Source organism: Clytia hemisphaerica, unplaced genomic scaffold (genome assembly GCF_902728285.1).
Source record: "Clytia hemisphaerica strain Z4C2 unplaced genomic scaffold, Clytia hemisphaerica genome assembly, whole genome shotgun sequence".
Classification (NCBI taxonomy): Eukaryota; Metazoa; Cnidaria; class Hydrozoa; order Leptothecata; family Clytiidae; genus Clytia; species Clytia hemisphaerica.
The window spans coordinates 487,902-501,148 of NW_027103761.1; the positions used below are offsets into that span (position 1 = coordinate 487,902).

The following is a 13,247-nucleotide window of genomic DNA, read 5'->3' on the forward strand; positions in this document are numbered from 1 at the left end:
AATTGATACTGAGGTCTACTAGAGCAATCTCTCTTCAAAATTGAACCGAATCCTAAGACAATGATTACATGTTACTGATGATCTGATGAGCCAAATCTTAAAGACATGATGGCAAAATAAATATTTTTGTGTGAGATTGCAGCACTCAACTCTGACAGCATTTCAAAATGTTCACTCTTATTATTTTAGGGTTTAACATTCAGACTACGATCTTGATAGCTTGTTCTTACGACCTCTTTCAAATTTATAATCAGGGTAGTTTTCACTTTTATATTAGATATTTTCAAATTAAAAGAAAGATGATTTATTTTGATGTGTCGTTCTCTTTCTTTTTCTTTTAATTTGAACAACCTCTGATATCATCGAGCACTCTCGGCAGGTAGAAGAAAATAGACTTGTATTAGATATTTTCAGAGCTTGTAAACAAAGTGAGAGACTCACCGTCCTTAGTTAGTTTGCATATTTCCAATCCACCAAGTGGTGGTCCTCGCATGAAGGAATTATTATTACCGAGGTTGCTGATAAATTCAGTCAAATTCTCTATTGTGTGAATGGGTTGCTTGCTAAAAAACACAATTCCAAAAAAACATCATACCTTATTACACGAATATTACTCGTCATTTTATTAACACGAATTGAAAAATTTCGTGTTAATAAAAAACCCCTTAAATTAAAACCAGTCGTGGTGTCCTTGAAAAAGCAAATAAAATGTGTTAATTTTGCGTGTTAATTTCAAGGCCGTTGAATACTTGCCTAGTAATATTCGTGTAATAAGGTAAGTTTAAAAGATCTGTAAAATGTGTTTTTATGTTTAGACTTTTATGTTTGATTCATAAGTTTGAAATGTACTTTCAATACAATTCGTCGTACACTTAACGTTTGATTGGGTAATAAAACACTACAATCAGTGCCGAAATATATTGGCAATTTTGGGTATTTCAACGTCTTCGGAATTTAAAGCTCGGGCGAGAATTGCAATTCCATTATTTCTACTTTGTTTAAGGGGATTTTTCGATTTGGGAGGGGTTAAGTGGCTTCCAGGCTATATTTTCAGCCATATTGGAACATCATTGAGCTTTTAGATCCTGAGATCACTAAGGTCGTAAGTCTTAAGTCTAATTTTAAAACTCTACTTTCTAACCGTACTTTAAAGCACTTAATAATCACTTGCGGTTTTAAAGTTTTGAGGGAATTTCCCTTTTGTGCCAAATATTTCGGCGCCTATTGTAGCTATTTTATCTTGTCACGTGACAGTAAGAGCTGAACCATCCAAGAAATTTCGAAAAAAATATTTAAAACATACTTCTCGGTATCAATAGGAGCATCAGGTTTGTAGTCTTTCAGCTCCAAGCATGTGTTGATCAAACCTGTGATGTGACTCCATTCGTCTGGACTGAAGAACGAGAGATGCCATATTAAAGGGATAATCAGATGGTTTATAATATTTGGCAGGTAGGATCCTTCTATTATCCTTAGTATAATCTCAAAATATTTTTGCCTACCTATTTTCTAAAGTCGAGATATTTAAATTACAAGGCTCTTAGGATGAAAACAATAAAATTTCAACGTAAGAACCGTGTAAGAACCCATTTTCAAAAATTTCAAATTTTGATATCTCAATTTTGAGGTTTTACTAAGGACCACAGAAGGTTTCTGTAATCTAAATATCTCAAACCATCTGATTATCCCTTTAAAGACACATTAGATTAGAATTAGCTCATCCGAATGTCTTATTGAAAAATTAAATATCATCATGGTGTTAAAGATCCTTAAACATCAGTCAGTTCCACTGACCTTTATAAACCCTGGACGAAGCTTTATCCGCCATCTTTTTTTAAAGTTGGTAACACAGATATCTGTAAAGCCCGAAGGGCTAGATAGGCAACTTTAAGCTTTCTCCAGCAAAAAAAAGTGAAGCAAAAATTTGACTTTTTAAATTTCGTGCCGATGGATAGGATCTAGCATTTTAATTGTTTTCGGAGCGCGAGATAAAAAAAAGTAGGCGGCAAACGCTATTTCACATCTCTCAAACCGGTGAAATTGCATATTTTAGTCACGTGACTTTGGTAGGAAATCCTTCCAAACCTAGGCTTCACTTTTCGATAAAAGCCGCAAATCTAGCCCTTCGGGCTTTACAGATCTGTGGTTGGTACCTGTAAAGAAGCCATTGTAGTGTTTGAGACTTTGCCTAACGACAAACGGCGCTATATCGTAAGTGCACAGGCGAAACTAGATCTAGCGCTCTCTCCGCTGGTACCAATTTCAAAAAAACTCCGATCATAATATTTTGCTTGGCTGACATTGAGTAACTTGGTCCAAGGATATAAGAAAGGTCAATGGTCATTTCACAAGAGTTACAAAATCTGATACTTAAAGCCCATTGACTCACTAGTCAGTCAGCATATCTTTGTACAGTACATTCAGCTCAACATTCCTTCCAAGTTTTGCCAAACATTCAATCTCGAGATCTCTTCTTTTCAAGGCACCTTAAAATGTTCAAAATGGATTATCTTGATTTCTGAATTCAATAAATTTTTCATAGTTCATTGATTTTCCAATTAAAGTATATTTAAATGTACTCTGCATTTTACAGACCAGAGTACCGTCAAAAAAATATATGACAATTGATATGTACTAGCGGAAAGCTTCTCTCGCACTGATCAATTAAAAAACACAACGGAAGTCCATTCTTAAAATGTGCATTCTTTTTTGCTACCCTGTGGAAATCACTCCCAAGGGAATAAGTCTAAAACGCTGACATTGTTTCCAGGCAAATTTCCAGGCCTTTTCTGCTACCAGATAACGGTAGCAGGAACTCAATCTTTGCTTGAATTTTGAAACTCAATCCTAATTTTTGTAGCCATGAGAATCATGAAAAAAATTTGATGTCCTAGGCCCTTATTAACAGAAAAAGCCCATTCTGAGGTTAATTCTTTGTGTTTTAATGCCTTTAATAGCTCCCAACTAATCAAACAGAGCCTAGGTTGATTATTTTGTCGAATTGAATTTAAACTCAATCTTTGAAATAAAAACGGTAGCAGCTCAAAACCCTGGAAATTTGCCTGGGTTTATTCCACATAGTAACAAAAAAGAATGCACACTTAAAGAATGAACGTTCGTTGTGTTTTTTAATTGATAAGTGCGAGAGAAGCTTTCCACCAGTATATCAATTGTCATTATACTTTTCTTTTTTGACTGTACTCTGGTCTGTAAAATACAGGTAGGTATTTTGGAATTTTCATACTTTCTTCTTTTAATCTAATATACAGGGTTGTACGATTTGAACACAAGATTTACATTAATTCGTATCTAAAGCTATAATAAACTTGTATAGTTCGGAAAACATACTTTCTTCTTTTAGAAACTTGAGAATTTCTTCATGTTTGCCCATCAACTCCAATATCATCATATAAAGGTCTTTCTCTGAAAATATGAGAATATCAGCAATTAGTATTTGAAAGTATTTAAAAAACATTTCGACTTTCTGACGTAAAAATTAATTGGAGCTAACTTGTTAATTTTAAGGAAGACAAATTATAATGATTTGTGCTAAAGTAAGAAAAGGTTATTGTACACTACACACCTTTTTAAAAATAAAGTTCGAATAGTAATTGGGTAGACTTTGTTCCTTCCGATGCATAGGCCATTTCACAGTTGCAAAGCGTAATGGGTAATCAGGGCCACTGCGCGCTAATGACGACTTATGATTTGTCCAAAGTTTTGAAAAATTTTGAAAGATTTTTGCGTCTAGCCAACGGGAAGCCGTTATGGAGGCGCAATCAGTCCTGATTATCCATGATCCATTTCGACTGTGAAATGGCCTATAGTTAAGTTATAGATGAATGAAGATGAGTAGATTACAAATTAAATTCATTGAATTCGAATCTGACCTTCTTGAGATTCCATCTTTCCTTCTCCGATGAATTTCTTGACCATTCGTTCTGCCAAACTCAAAAACATTGTTCTTTTTTTACCTTCTTCTGTGGTGATAGCCTAAAAAAATATACCTTGATATGCTTTTGTTGATGTATACGTTGGTAAAAGTTGAATTAATTTATACAACATCATTGGGCTATTCTAGAAATATTCTGTACTTCCTATGTTGAGAAGCTATGACGTCCAGGGTGGTCTTGAAAAGTGTGTAAAAACCCAGGGTGTTCAGTAAAATGAGGTGGAAAATCCAGTGTGGCCAGTAAAACAAGGTGAAAATCCAGGGTGGTCAGTAAAGCGAGGTCGAAAATCCAGGATGGTCCAAAAATAAGAAAAAAATCCAGGAGGGTTACCTTTTCAAAAAAGACCTCCTCAGCACAGGGAGTACAAATTTTTTTGGAATATCCCATTTGGACAGCTTTTCCGAGGCCATCATATTAATGAAGGACATGATTATACTCCACTCTATTCTGCCAACACAACTCTAAGTTGCACAGGGACCTGTTTTGGCATCCACAATCAGTGACGAAAAACTTGGCACAAAAAGGAAACCCACCGGGGTGTTTTGAAACCACAATCGATTTGCAAGTGCTCTAAAGTAGGTTCGAAGGGTAGAGTTTTAACTCTGAGTTTTAACGCTGGACTTAAGACTTAGGACCTTAGGATCTGAGGATTCAAAAGTTCAAAAATGGTCCAGTAGGGCTTGAAATATAGCCTAGAAACCAATAAATCCCTCCCAGATCGAAATAATCGATGAAATCAAGTTGAGGGCCCGAAATTGACATTCTCGCTCGAACTTCAATTTTCGAAAAATGGTAAATTAGCGAAAAGTGCCAATATGTTATGGCACTGATTGTCTGAGAAACTGAAAAATGCTAAATTCTGCTCAGCGGGGGGTCTTATTGCCAAGTTTCAAGCAATTTTTTGGGCTCAAAATCCCCCTTTCATCAATTTTAGGGGCTAATACTTGAAAAATAGTCAAAATTTTCTGAAATTTTCACGTTTTTGACTTTTCGTAAATTGGACCTTTTCAAAAAGTTAAATATTTCACAAAAAAGTGATTTTGGTCAGCAGCAAACGCTTCAAAATGGCCAAAATCATGCTTTAAAACTAATTTAGAAGGTTTTCATGTAATTTGGGACCCCCCGCAGAGCAGAAATCAGCATTTTCCAGTTTTTCAGACAATCAGTGACGAAAAACTTGGCACAAAAAGGAAACCCACCGGGGTGTTTTGAAACCACAATCGATTTGCAAGTGCTCTAAAGTAGGTTCGAAGGGTAGAGTTTTAACTCTGAGTTTTAACGCTGGACTTAAGACTTAGGACCTTAGGATCTGAGGATTCAAAAGTTCAAAAATGGTCCAGTAGGGCTTGAAATATAGCCTAGAAACCAATAAATCCCTCCCAGATCGAAATAATCGATGAAATCAAGTTGAGGGCCCGAAATTGACATTCTCGCTCGAACTTCAATTTTCGAAAAATGGTAAATTAGCGAAAAGTGCCAATATGTTATGGCACTGATTGCAGTAAACAATTAAGTAGTTTAAAAAAATATCCATGCCTAAACTTTTTCATGGATCATTCGGTGATCATTCATGCTACACAGAAAACTAGATATAACGTGAAACTGCAAGAAATAACACGAGATGAATTGACGAAGGTCTCATTAGTCCATATAATAAAAAATACCTGCATGACATTACTCATGACTGCCCAGAAATAATATGGATTTTTTGGATGTGCTTTGTATAGATTCATTGCAACCTAAAGAAAACAAAAACAACTTCTCTGAGGAAGATATTGAGCTCTAGCTTTTTTACTAAAAGATACAATAAGTAGAATCGGTAGGAAATTTTGACCAATAAAATATAGATATCTTTTCCTATGGGGGAGGTCTACCCAAAATATAAGTCTCCAAAATTTATGTATATATAATCAGGACTGAAACAGAATAATTTCAACATTTTATGCACATTTATATAGCAACAACAACAAAAAACCTACTAACTCGAAGCCAACTCCCTTAAGGGCAAGGTTAAATGGGTGAATTGCAGAAAAATAGTACAATGTCCCATCCGCAACAAAAGCTCCATTTATACTTACAAGTCAAGATCTGGGAACTAGAGGACCCCCATTTTTGTTTTGTTGTGACATATTAAATGGTTTCTTGCGTTAAAGACATTTATTGCCTTTAAATAATCTATTTTGAATTTTTTAACTGGTAAAAACTAATACGGTCCAAAAATTTGTCCCGTCCGTAACAGCACAAAAGTCTTAATTTCTCTTTTTTCGAGACAACTTTAATGTTCTAACTGTATCAAGCCAATGAACTGTAGGGAACCACACGCTTTTTGAAGCAGTATAAATTTTTTTGACTTTACATCTACTAGCTATGAGTGAAAAACTTTTTGTCCTGTCCGCAACAAAGTGTCCCGTCCACAACATTTTTCTCAAGATTGGGGCTGTAACAAAAAAATTCTAGAACAATCCAAGGAAGGCATTTAGTAGAGTTCACAAAAATGTGAAGTTCTTAGAAATTGCATTTGCCAAAGTTGAGTTATGTGTCCTCAAAAAGTGCCTGATGCGGACAGGACATCATTGTACTATTTTTCTGCAATTCACCCAAATGTAAATTGGCTTGAAAATGAAGTGGGATCAGGGTCTTAAATTTTCACCCAGTTACAATATATTTCTGTTACTATAGAATAAAACAGTATAGACAAGAGAAACTTCAAATTTAATTCAAATATGAAATTGAATATTCAAATGGTCAAACCAATAGAGTCAGAGCATGTAGTGTTTATTCTACCATAGTCCATATAAAACGCCGGTCTGGAAGTCTATTGTTTCTTTCTATTATGTTAGAATTCAATTGATGCTTGTCGGGGGGGGGTCAGACCTGATGTCCATGGGGGTTAAAATTCACAATGTACGGGGTGTAAATTTCTGAAAAATGTTATATCCTCAATCCTCCACCCCCCCCCCATATTCAAGTTTTTTCTGGAAAAGTCACAGAACTAACCTGCTGTTGTTTTGAAAAGTTCCCTACACGAACATACGCCATGAAGAGGTGACTTAAAAATTCTTCATTTTCTTTACCATTCTCTTTACATTGTTTAACAGCAAGCTCATAAATTGTAATGATGCCTTCAACTACAACAATCAAAAAATGTTAAAAAAATTTGAAAATTAGAGAGTATTCTGAGGAGTTTTATCATTAATGAGCCTTCATACAATTAATTTGTTAAAACTCTAAACAGACTTCCAAAAGAGAAAAACTATTAACAGTTTATCAAACCATAGAATTATTATAGAAAAGGTGAAAGCTACGGTGATGAATTCTATCAATTCTACATTGCATAGTAAGAAAGAGGTTGGCTTGAAATCGAAAATAAAACCACTGAAAACTAAAGTTTGCTTCAGATTTAGGGAAATACAGCAAATAACAAGAAATAATTTAATTTAATCTTTATCAATATTACTAGGGTAAATTCATTTGTATTTTAAATAGAAATGTGAACAAAACAAAAAGACTGACTATTGGAACTTTCTTTGTAACACATTGTCATTGCTTGAAGAGTAGGATCATCAAATTTTGTAGTTGTTTCTTTGATATTCTCCAGCAGGTTATTTGACTCCACCTTCTTGTGTGACCTTAGCAAAGCAAGTGCTTTTAAAGCCTAAAAAGAACAAAAATTGATTAATTGATAAAGAAAATTGAAAGAAGAATACCAGGTAACTCAAAAAACTTTTGACCTCCTCAAATCAAACAAAAATCTTTCTCTGGTACGGGAGTCCAGGGTCCCCACTCCTATTGTGATTATACTTGGAAAGTATTTATTTACTCCCAAAATTTGATATCATACTCTGATACAAGAGTGTGAAGTATGCCGTACTGCGGTGGTGACATTGCTGGCATAGATAAACACTGGTGAAGCAATTGTGCTCCTCGGCAATATGCAATGCCTCTGTTGTGTCATAGGCACAGGGGGGTCAACAGTGTCTTGTAGGCAATTGATGAATAGGCCTGAATAGGCAACCATCCTGGAATAGGGACTTCATTTTTGAAAACCAAACTGCTTTTTTGACATTAAAAATATTAAACCCCGTTACAAACTTGATAGCCCTTGAGACTAGTTCCATTGACTGTTTTTCAGGTCTATTTTATCATCATTCTATGGTCTGTTATAAATATCTTCAAAATGTTGTCCATCAAACTTATTTCCCTATTGCAACTTTGCTGAATTTCAAAACCAACCAGTAGATAAGGAAACTCAATTTCAGTTAACCCAATACATGGAAATGCAATTCAAGACAAGTAATACTTTAATGGACCTACCTATTTATAAAACGAATAATTAGAATTTAATGGAAGTAATGTATAATTTTAAATTTCGATTTATATATCTATTGGAACGGAGAAAGCAATTAAGAAACGCATCGATGTTTAACGGTGAAAGAAAAATAATATCGACACTTTAATCAATCATTCAGAGAAAATTAAAACTGAGAAAATCTCAAAAAACCGCTTTTTTCGGGACATTTCCGGTTCTAGCGGCCGGAAAAATTTTTTTTTCGAAAATTGGGCTCTGTCACATTTTGGGCATTGCCATTTTACATCATTGTGCAAAAAATCATGAAAATCTGTCGAGTATAAGTTGAAAAAATGAAGGAAAACCGTTTTATGCCGGTTTTGGCTGTTTTCCGGCGATTTTTAAGGAGTTCCGGATTCAAAGGATGATTTTTTTGGAAATCAAACGATGCTAAATTTTGGGCATCATCATAAAGAACATTTTTCTGTAAAGAACAATTAAATAAGTTGAAAAAATGTGACGGAATGTGAAAAAACGACGATTTCCGGCACATTTCCGGTTCTACAGACCGGAAAAAATTTTTTTTCTGCAAACGGTTTTCGACACCTTTTCGGCAGTACTAATGTGCATCTATGTGCAAAAAATCGCAAAAAACTAATGATAAAATCTCGAGAAAATCTCAAAAAACCGCTTTTTTCGGGACATTTCCGTTCTCTACCGGCCGGAAAAATTTTTTTTTCGAAATTGGGCTCTGTCACATTTTGGGCATTGCCATTTTACATCATTGTGCAAAAAATCATGAAAATCTGTCGAGTATAAGTTGAAAAATGAAGGAAAACTGTTTTACGCCGGTTTTCGCCTGTTCCGGCGATTTTTTAAGGAGTTCCGGATTCAAAGGATGATTTTTTTGGAAATCAAACAATGCTGAGTTTTGGGCATCATCATAAAGAACATTTTTCTGTAAAGAACAATTAAATAAGTTGAAAAAAATGTGACGGAAATGTGAAAAAAACGACGATTTCCGGCACATTTCCGGTTCTACAGACCGGAAAAAAATTTTTTTCGGCAAACGGTTTTCGACACCTTTTCGGCAGTACTAATGTGCATCTATGTGCAAAAAATCGCAAAAAACTAATGATAAAATCTCGAGAAAATCTCAAAAAACCGCTTTTTTCGGGACATTTCCGGTTCTACCGGCCGGAAAAAATTTTTTTTCGAAAATCGGGCTCCGTCACATTCGAGGGTTTATAGTAATGCACCTTTGTGCAAAAAATCAGAAAAATTGAATGAGCCAATCTCGAGAAAAGTTGGTAACTAACTAACTAACTAACTAACTAACTAACTAACGAACACGGGTTAATTTATAGGACCTCCACCCCACCGGGGTAGGTCCAAAAAGCAGTGAAAAGCAATGAAATAGCAATCAGAGAAAAACTCTATCATCAAACAAGTGAACTGACATCTGAGTGCATATAAAAAATTGACTTTTAACTTACCTTTGCACAAGCACATTCTTTCTGCTTTTTTAGCAGAGCATCAGCTAGTTTTATTGCTTGTTTGTTATTGAGGTTATCCAAAGCATCTGGAAAAAAAAGATATATTTGGATATAAATATTTGGATATTCATGGATAAACATTGGGCTCTTCCAGAAAAAAATTGTACATGGGGGGTGGAGGATATAACAATTTTTAGTGATTTACCCGCCGAACAGGGTGACTTTTGGCCCCCCGGACAATAGGTTTTACCCCCCAGACAAGCATCTGTTGACCCCCCGGACACCCCAAATTACCCCCGGACAGAGCAAATTTACCCCCCGGACAAGGCAAATTTTGATGATTTTTTGCTACCCCCGGACAAAATATCCTCCACCCCCCATGTACGAATTTTTTCTGGAAGAGCCCATTCAGCTTTCTTTAAAAAAAACTATATTATACTTCTAAAATAACAGTTCAAATCACGAACATATAAACGACTGGACATCCATCTCCATTGTATTTTTGTAGAAAGCACTGCTAGCTTCGTTGCTGCCTCGTTAAAATCATGTAATGCAAAAATAAATTCTCCTGATATACCTCTTGGGAATACCTTAACTAACACTACTAAGTAGAAAAACATTGATTAGGCCAGTGTTCAATGTTTTTCATTGACTTTCTGCAAGTTTTATCGTCCGTTAACAGTTTCTATTGACAGTCAATTGCCAATTATTGACAACGAATTGTTTACAATGACCATCAATATTTCCTTTATTACAGTCAATGTTTTGTATTGTTTTTCAATGGTTTTGTTGCCGGCTGTCAATATAATTTATGAACATGGGTCTAATCAATGTTTTCTGACCTAGTAGTGTAACAGCGTCAAAACTTCGATAAAGTCAGTTGTTTTACTCTCCTCAAATCTTTTAAATCTATTTCATTTAACGAAGAAATCATTATCAGATTGTCTAAACTTGGGCTGGAAACGTTCAAGAAGCATTGAAAAGAGGTAGTGCTTGATGAAAAGAAACAAAGAACTTGTAAAATGAGAAAAAATGAGGTGGAATTTTTATTGTTTCATCAATCTGCATCAACAGGACAAGCTCAACAGAGTGGTTGCTTTATGCAAGAAGAGAATCAAAGCTGAAAAATGAAGTGTATACATATGGTGGGAAAACCATTCCCTTAGATTGGATCTTGGTAGTGTTGAAGTGAAAAGAACAACACGAATTTGGCTTTTTCGTATGTTTTGAAAATGGGAATAAAAATATTTTAGATAAGCCTAACCTGGAAGAATTTATTCCTTCCCTTATTCAGTGGAAGGAGAACTGTTTGTTTGTCGTTTTTTTTTTGAAATTTTGGCTTGGCTGACCCTCAATGATGTAGGCTCTGTAGTTGTTCTTTGTTATTTATGAACATGCATTGGTGGTCCAAGAAATATCACATTGACATGTGATTGTATTATAAAGCATTTTATTGTTGGTAATGGTAATAACTTGTAAAATGTCAAAATAAATCGACAAAAATTGACATTATTTTTATGATGCACTTTAACTCTTTTAAATTTCTGTGCTACAGTATATAACTGAGAAAAAGTCACACATTTTTATACTTTTTTATGTGAAGAGTTTGCTCCTGTTTGTCAACAACTCAAGGGTAAAAGACTGCCAAAGTACTTGTCTCCAGCAGACTTAAGATTAAAAGAGCCTTTAGATTTCCCAACTTTGAAAAAATAATAAGCCAGTAAAATTTAGAGGTTTTGCTTAGTAGAATATTGTTGAAGAATTCTTTCTAAATCTCAGTTCTTTTTATCTGGGTTTTCTTTATTTTCATCTCAGGATTTTATAGCGCTTAACACTTTTAATATAATTTTAGAACTTTGTTACATTCCTAATTGGGTATGGTTATTGAGTTTTGAAATTGCATATGTAAACTTATTTCCATTAAATTCTAGTCTTGAAGGATCCTCTGTATTTCACATCCCTGTCTCAATAAACCGGGTGATGTTTAAAGTGTGTTTAATTTTGTTGCTTCTCTAGGCCCTCTGCATTTATGTTAGGTTATTTTGTTAAGGGATGTATCAAAAAATTGCAATTTAGAATGCAATGTTCTTTTTATTTGAAAGTTCAAAAGATTCAAAATTCGAAAAACGAACAGACCGAAAAGATGTAAAAAGGTGATTTGGTTCAACCCACCATACAACAACATTGTATCAACCAATGTTGGCAGGTGCTTCTTAAACATGATAAAGAAACATTTCCCAAATGGGCACAAATTTCACAATTCAATAAGAACAATGTAAAGGTTATACAGCTGTATGCCAAATTATATGAAATCCATCATCAGCTTGTATAACAACAAAGCGATACTGTTGCCAAACAACCAACAAGACAACAGAACATGTAACTGCACCAAAAAAAATGTGTGTCCCATGAACCAGCAGAACTGTCTCATTTCCAACATCGCATATGAGGCAACGCTGTCATCCGACTTATCCAACTACGGAGAAAAGAAATAGGGCTATTCTATTCTATTCTATTCTATTATGGTTGAGTTACAGGAGGCTCTGAGAGCCCATTCTTGCAACTATAGATGCTTTGAGTAAGCATCCCGTCAGCACTGGTCAGCACCTTGAACTGACTACCCAATTCCCCTCACATGGCATGGGTTGACCCGGGCAAAGGTTTGTTCACTTGCCAAGTGTGAACCGTTGTGAGTGGGAATCTAACCTTGGTCCCCTGTACAGGAATCAAGGTTGATGTCCACTATACCACAACACCGAGGCTCTGTTGTGAGTCACCCTTCAAAAAACGATTCAATCGGCATAAAACTTTGTTCAATCTTGAGAGATATTAGAATAAGACAACATTATCCTGGTTTGAAAAACTAATTTTCCTTAAAACAAAAACACAAGGGAACCTTCCCCATGGGGCCAAGACTGAAAACCAATCAAATGCGGGAGAGCTTCAAGTCGGAAACATTCTCCCCGGTAATCTAATTTTTCTGAATGGAAAGATCAGGAAATCGAGGGATGGAATTTCCCTGCGAAATCCGATTTTATCAAAAAAGTTTTTCGAGAAATCAGGGAAATCGGGGAATTTTTCGTCCCAATTTTCCAAATTCAGTAAATTTTGCAATGTCGCTTTTACAAAATCTGAATTTTTTTCAGGAAATCAGAAAATTTTTGGAAAGGCTGGAGATGCGGGACACGTGCGTTTGCGTAGGGTAAAATGGCGAAATGCGAAAATCGAATTTGGCAAAAAAATTTTGAAAAATGACCCTACAAGATTTGACTATATCTTTTTATTCCATGAAGAGATTACTTTCAAATAAAAAATGTATTAACAATGAATGGGTAAGCTTTCTAGAAATCCAAACATAAATTGTATAGCTTTTACCAAAAAATAGCACTTTAGGATCAGAAACAGTCAAAAACCAGTTTTGTCCAATTTTCTTCGAGTTACAGGAATTAATTCCTTGTTTGTTTTGATCTGAAATTTTCAGTAGGGGTGGCCATCATGGTTCCCTTGCTC

At 35.1% G+C, this 13,247-nt stretch overlaps 1 protein-coding gene across 2 annotated transcripts in view; it reads right to left on the reverse strand.

Moving 5' to 3' along the window:
- LOC136805631 (N-alpha-acetyltransferase 25, NatB auxiliary subunit-like) overlaps nucleotides 1-13,247 on the reverse strand; it is a 53,840-nt gene that overhangs the window by 30,473 nt on the left and 10,120 nt on the right. For both annotated transcript variants that reach the window (XM_067062207.1, XM_067062206.1), the window contains exons 2-10: nucleotides 9,738-9,823; nucleotides 7,467-7,608; nucleotides 6,951-7,081; nucleotides 5,618-5,692; nucleotides 3,891-3,993; nucleotides 3,349-3,423; nucleotides 2,390-2,486; nucleotides 1,304-1,393; nucleotides 442-563 (exon numbers count right to left, since the gene is read on the reverse strand). In XM_067062207.1, coding sequence (XP_066918308.1) covers nucleotides 442-563; nucleotides 1,304-1,393; nucleotides 2,390-2,486; nucleotides 3,349-3,423; nucleotides 3,891-3,993; nucleotides 5,618-5,692; nucleotides 6,951-7,081; nucleotides 7,467-7,608; nucleotides 9,738-9,823 — 921 coding nt within the window. The remainder of the gene's footprint in view (nucleotides 1-441; nucleotides 564-1,303; nucleotides 1,394-2,389; nucleotides 2,487-3,348; nucleotides 3,424-3,890; nucleotides 3,994-5,617; nucleotides 5,693-6,950; nucleotides 7,082-7,466; nucleotides 7,609-9,737; nucleotides 9,824-13,247) is intronic.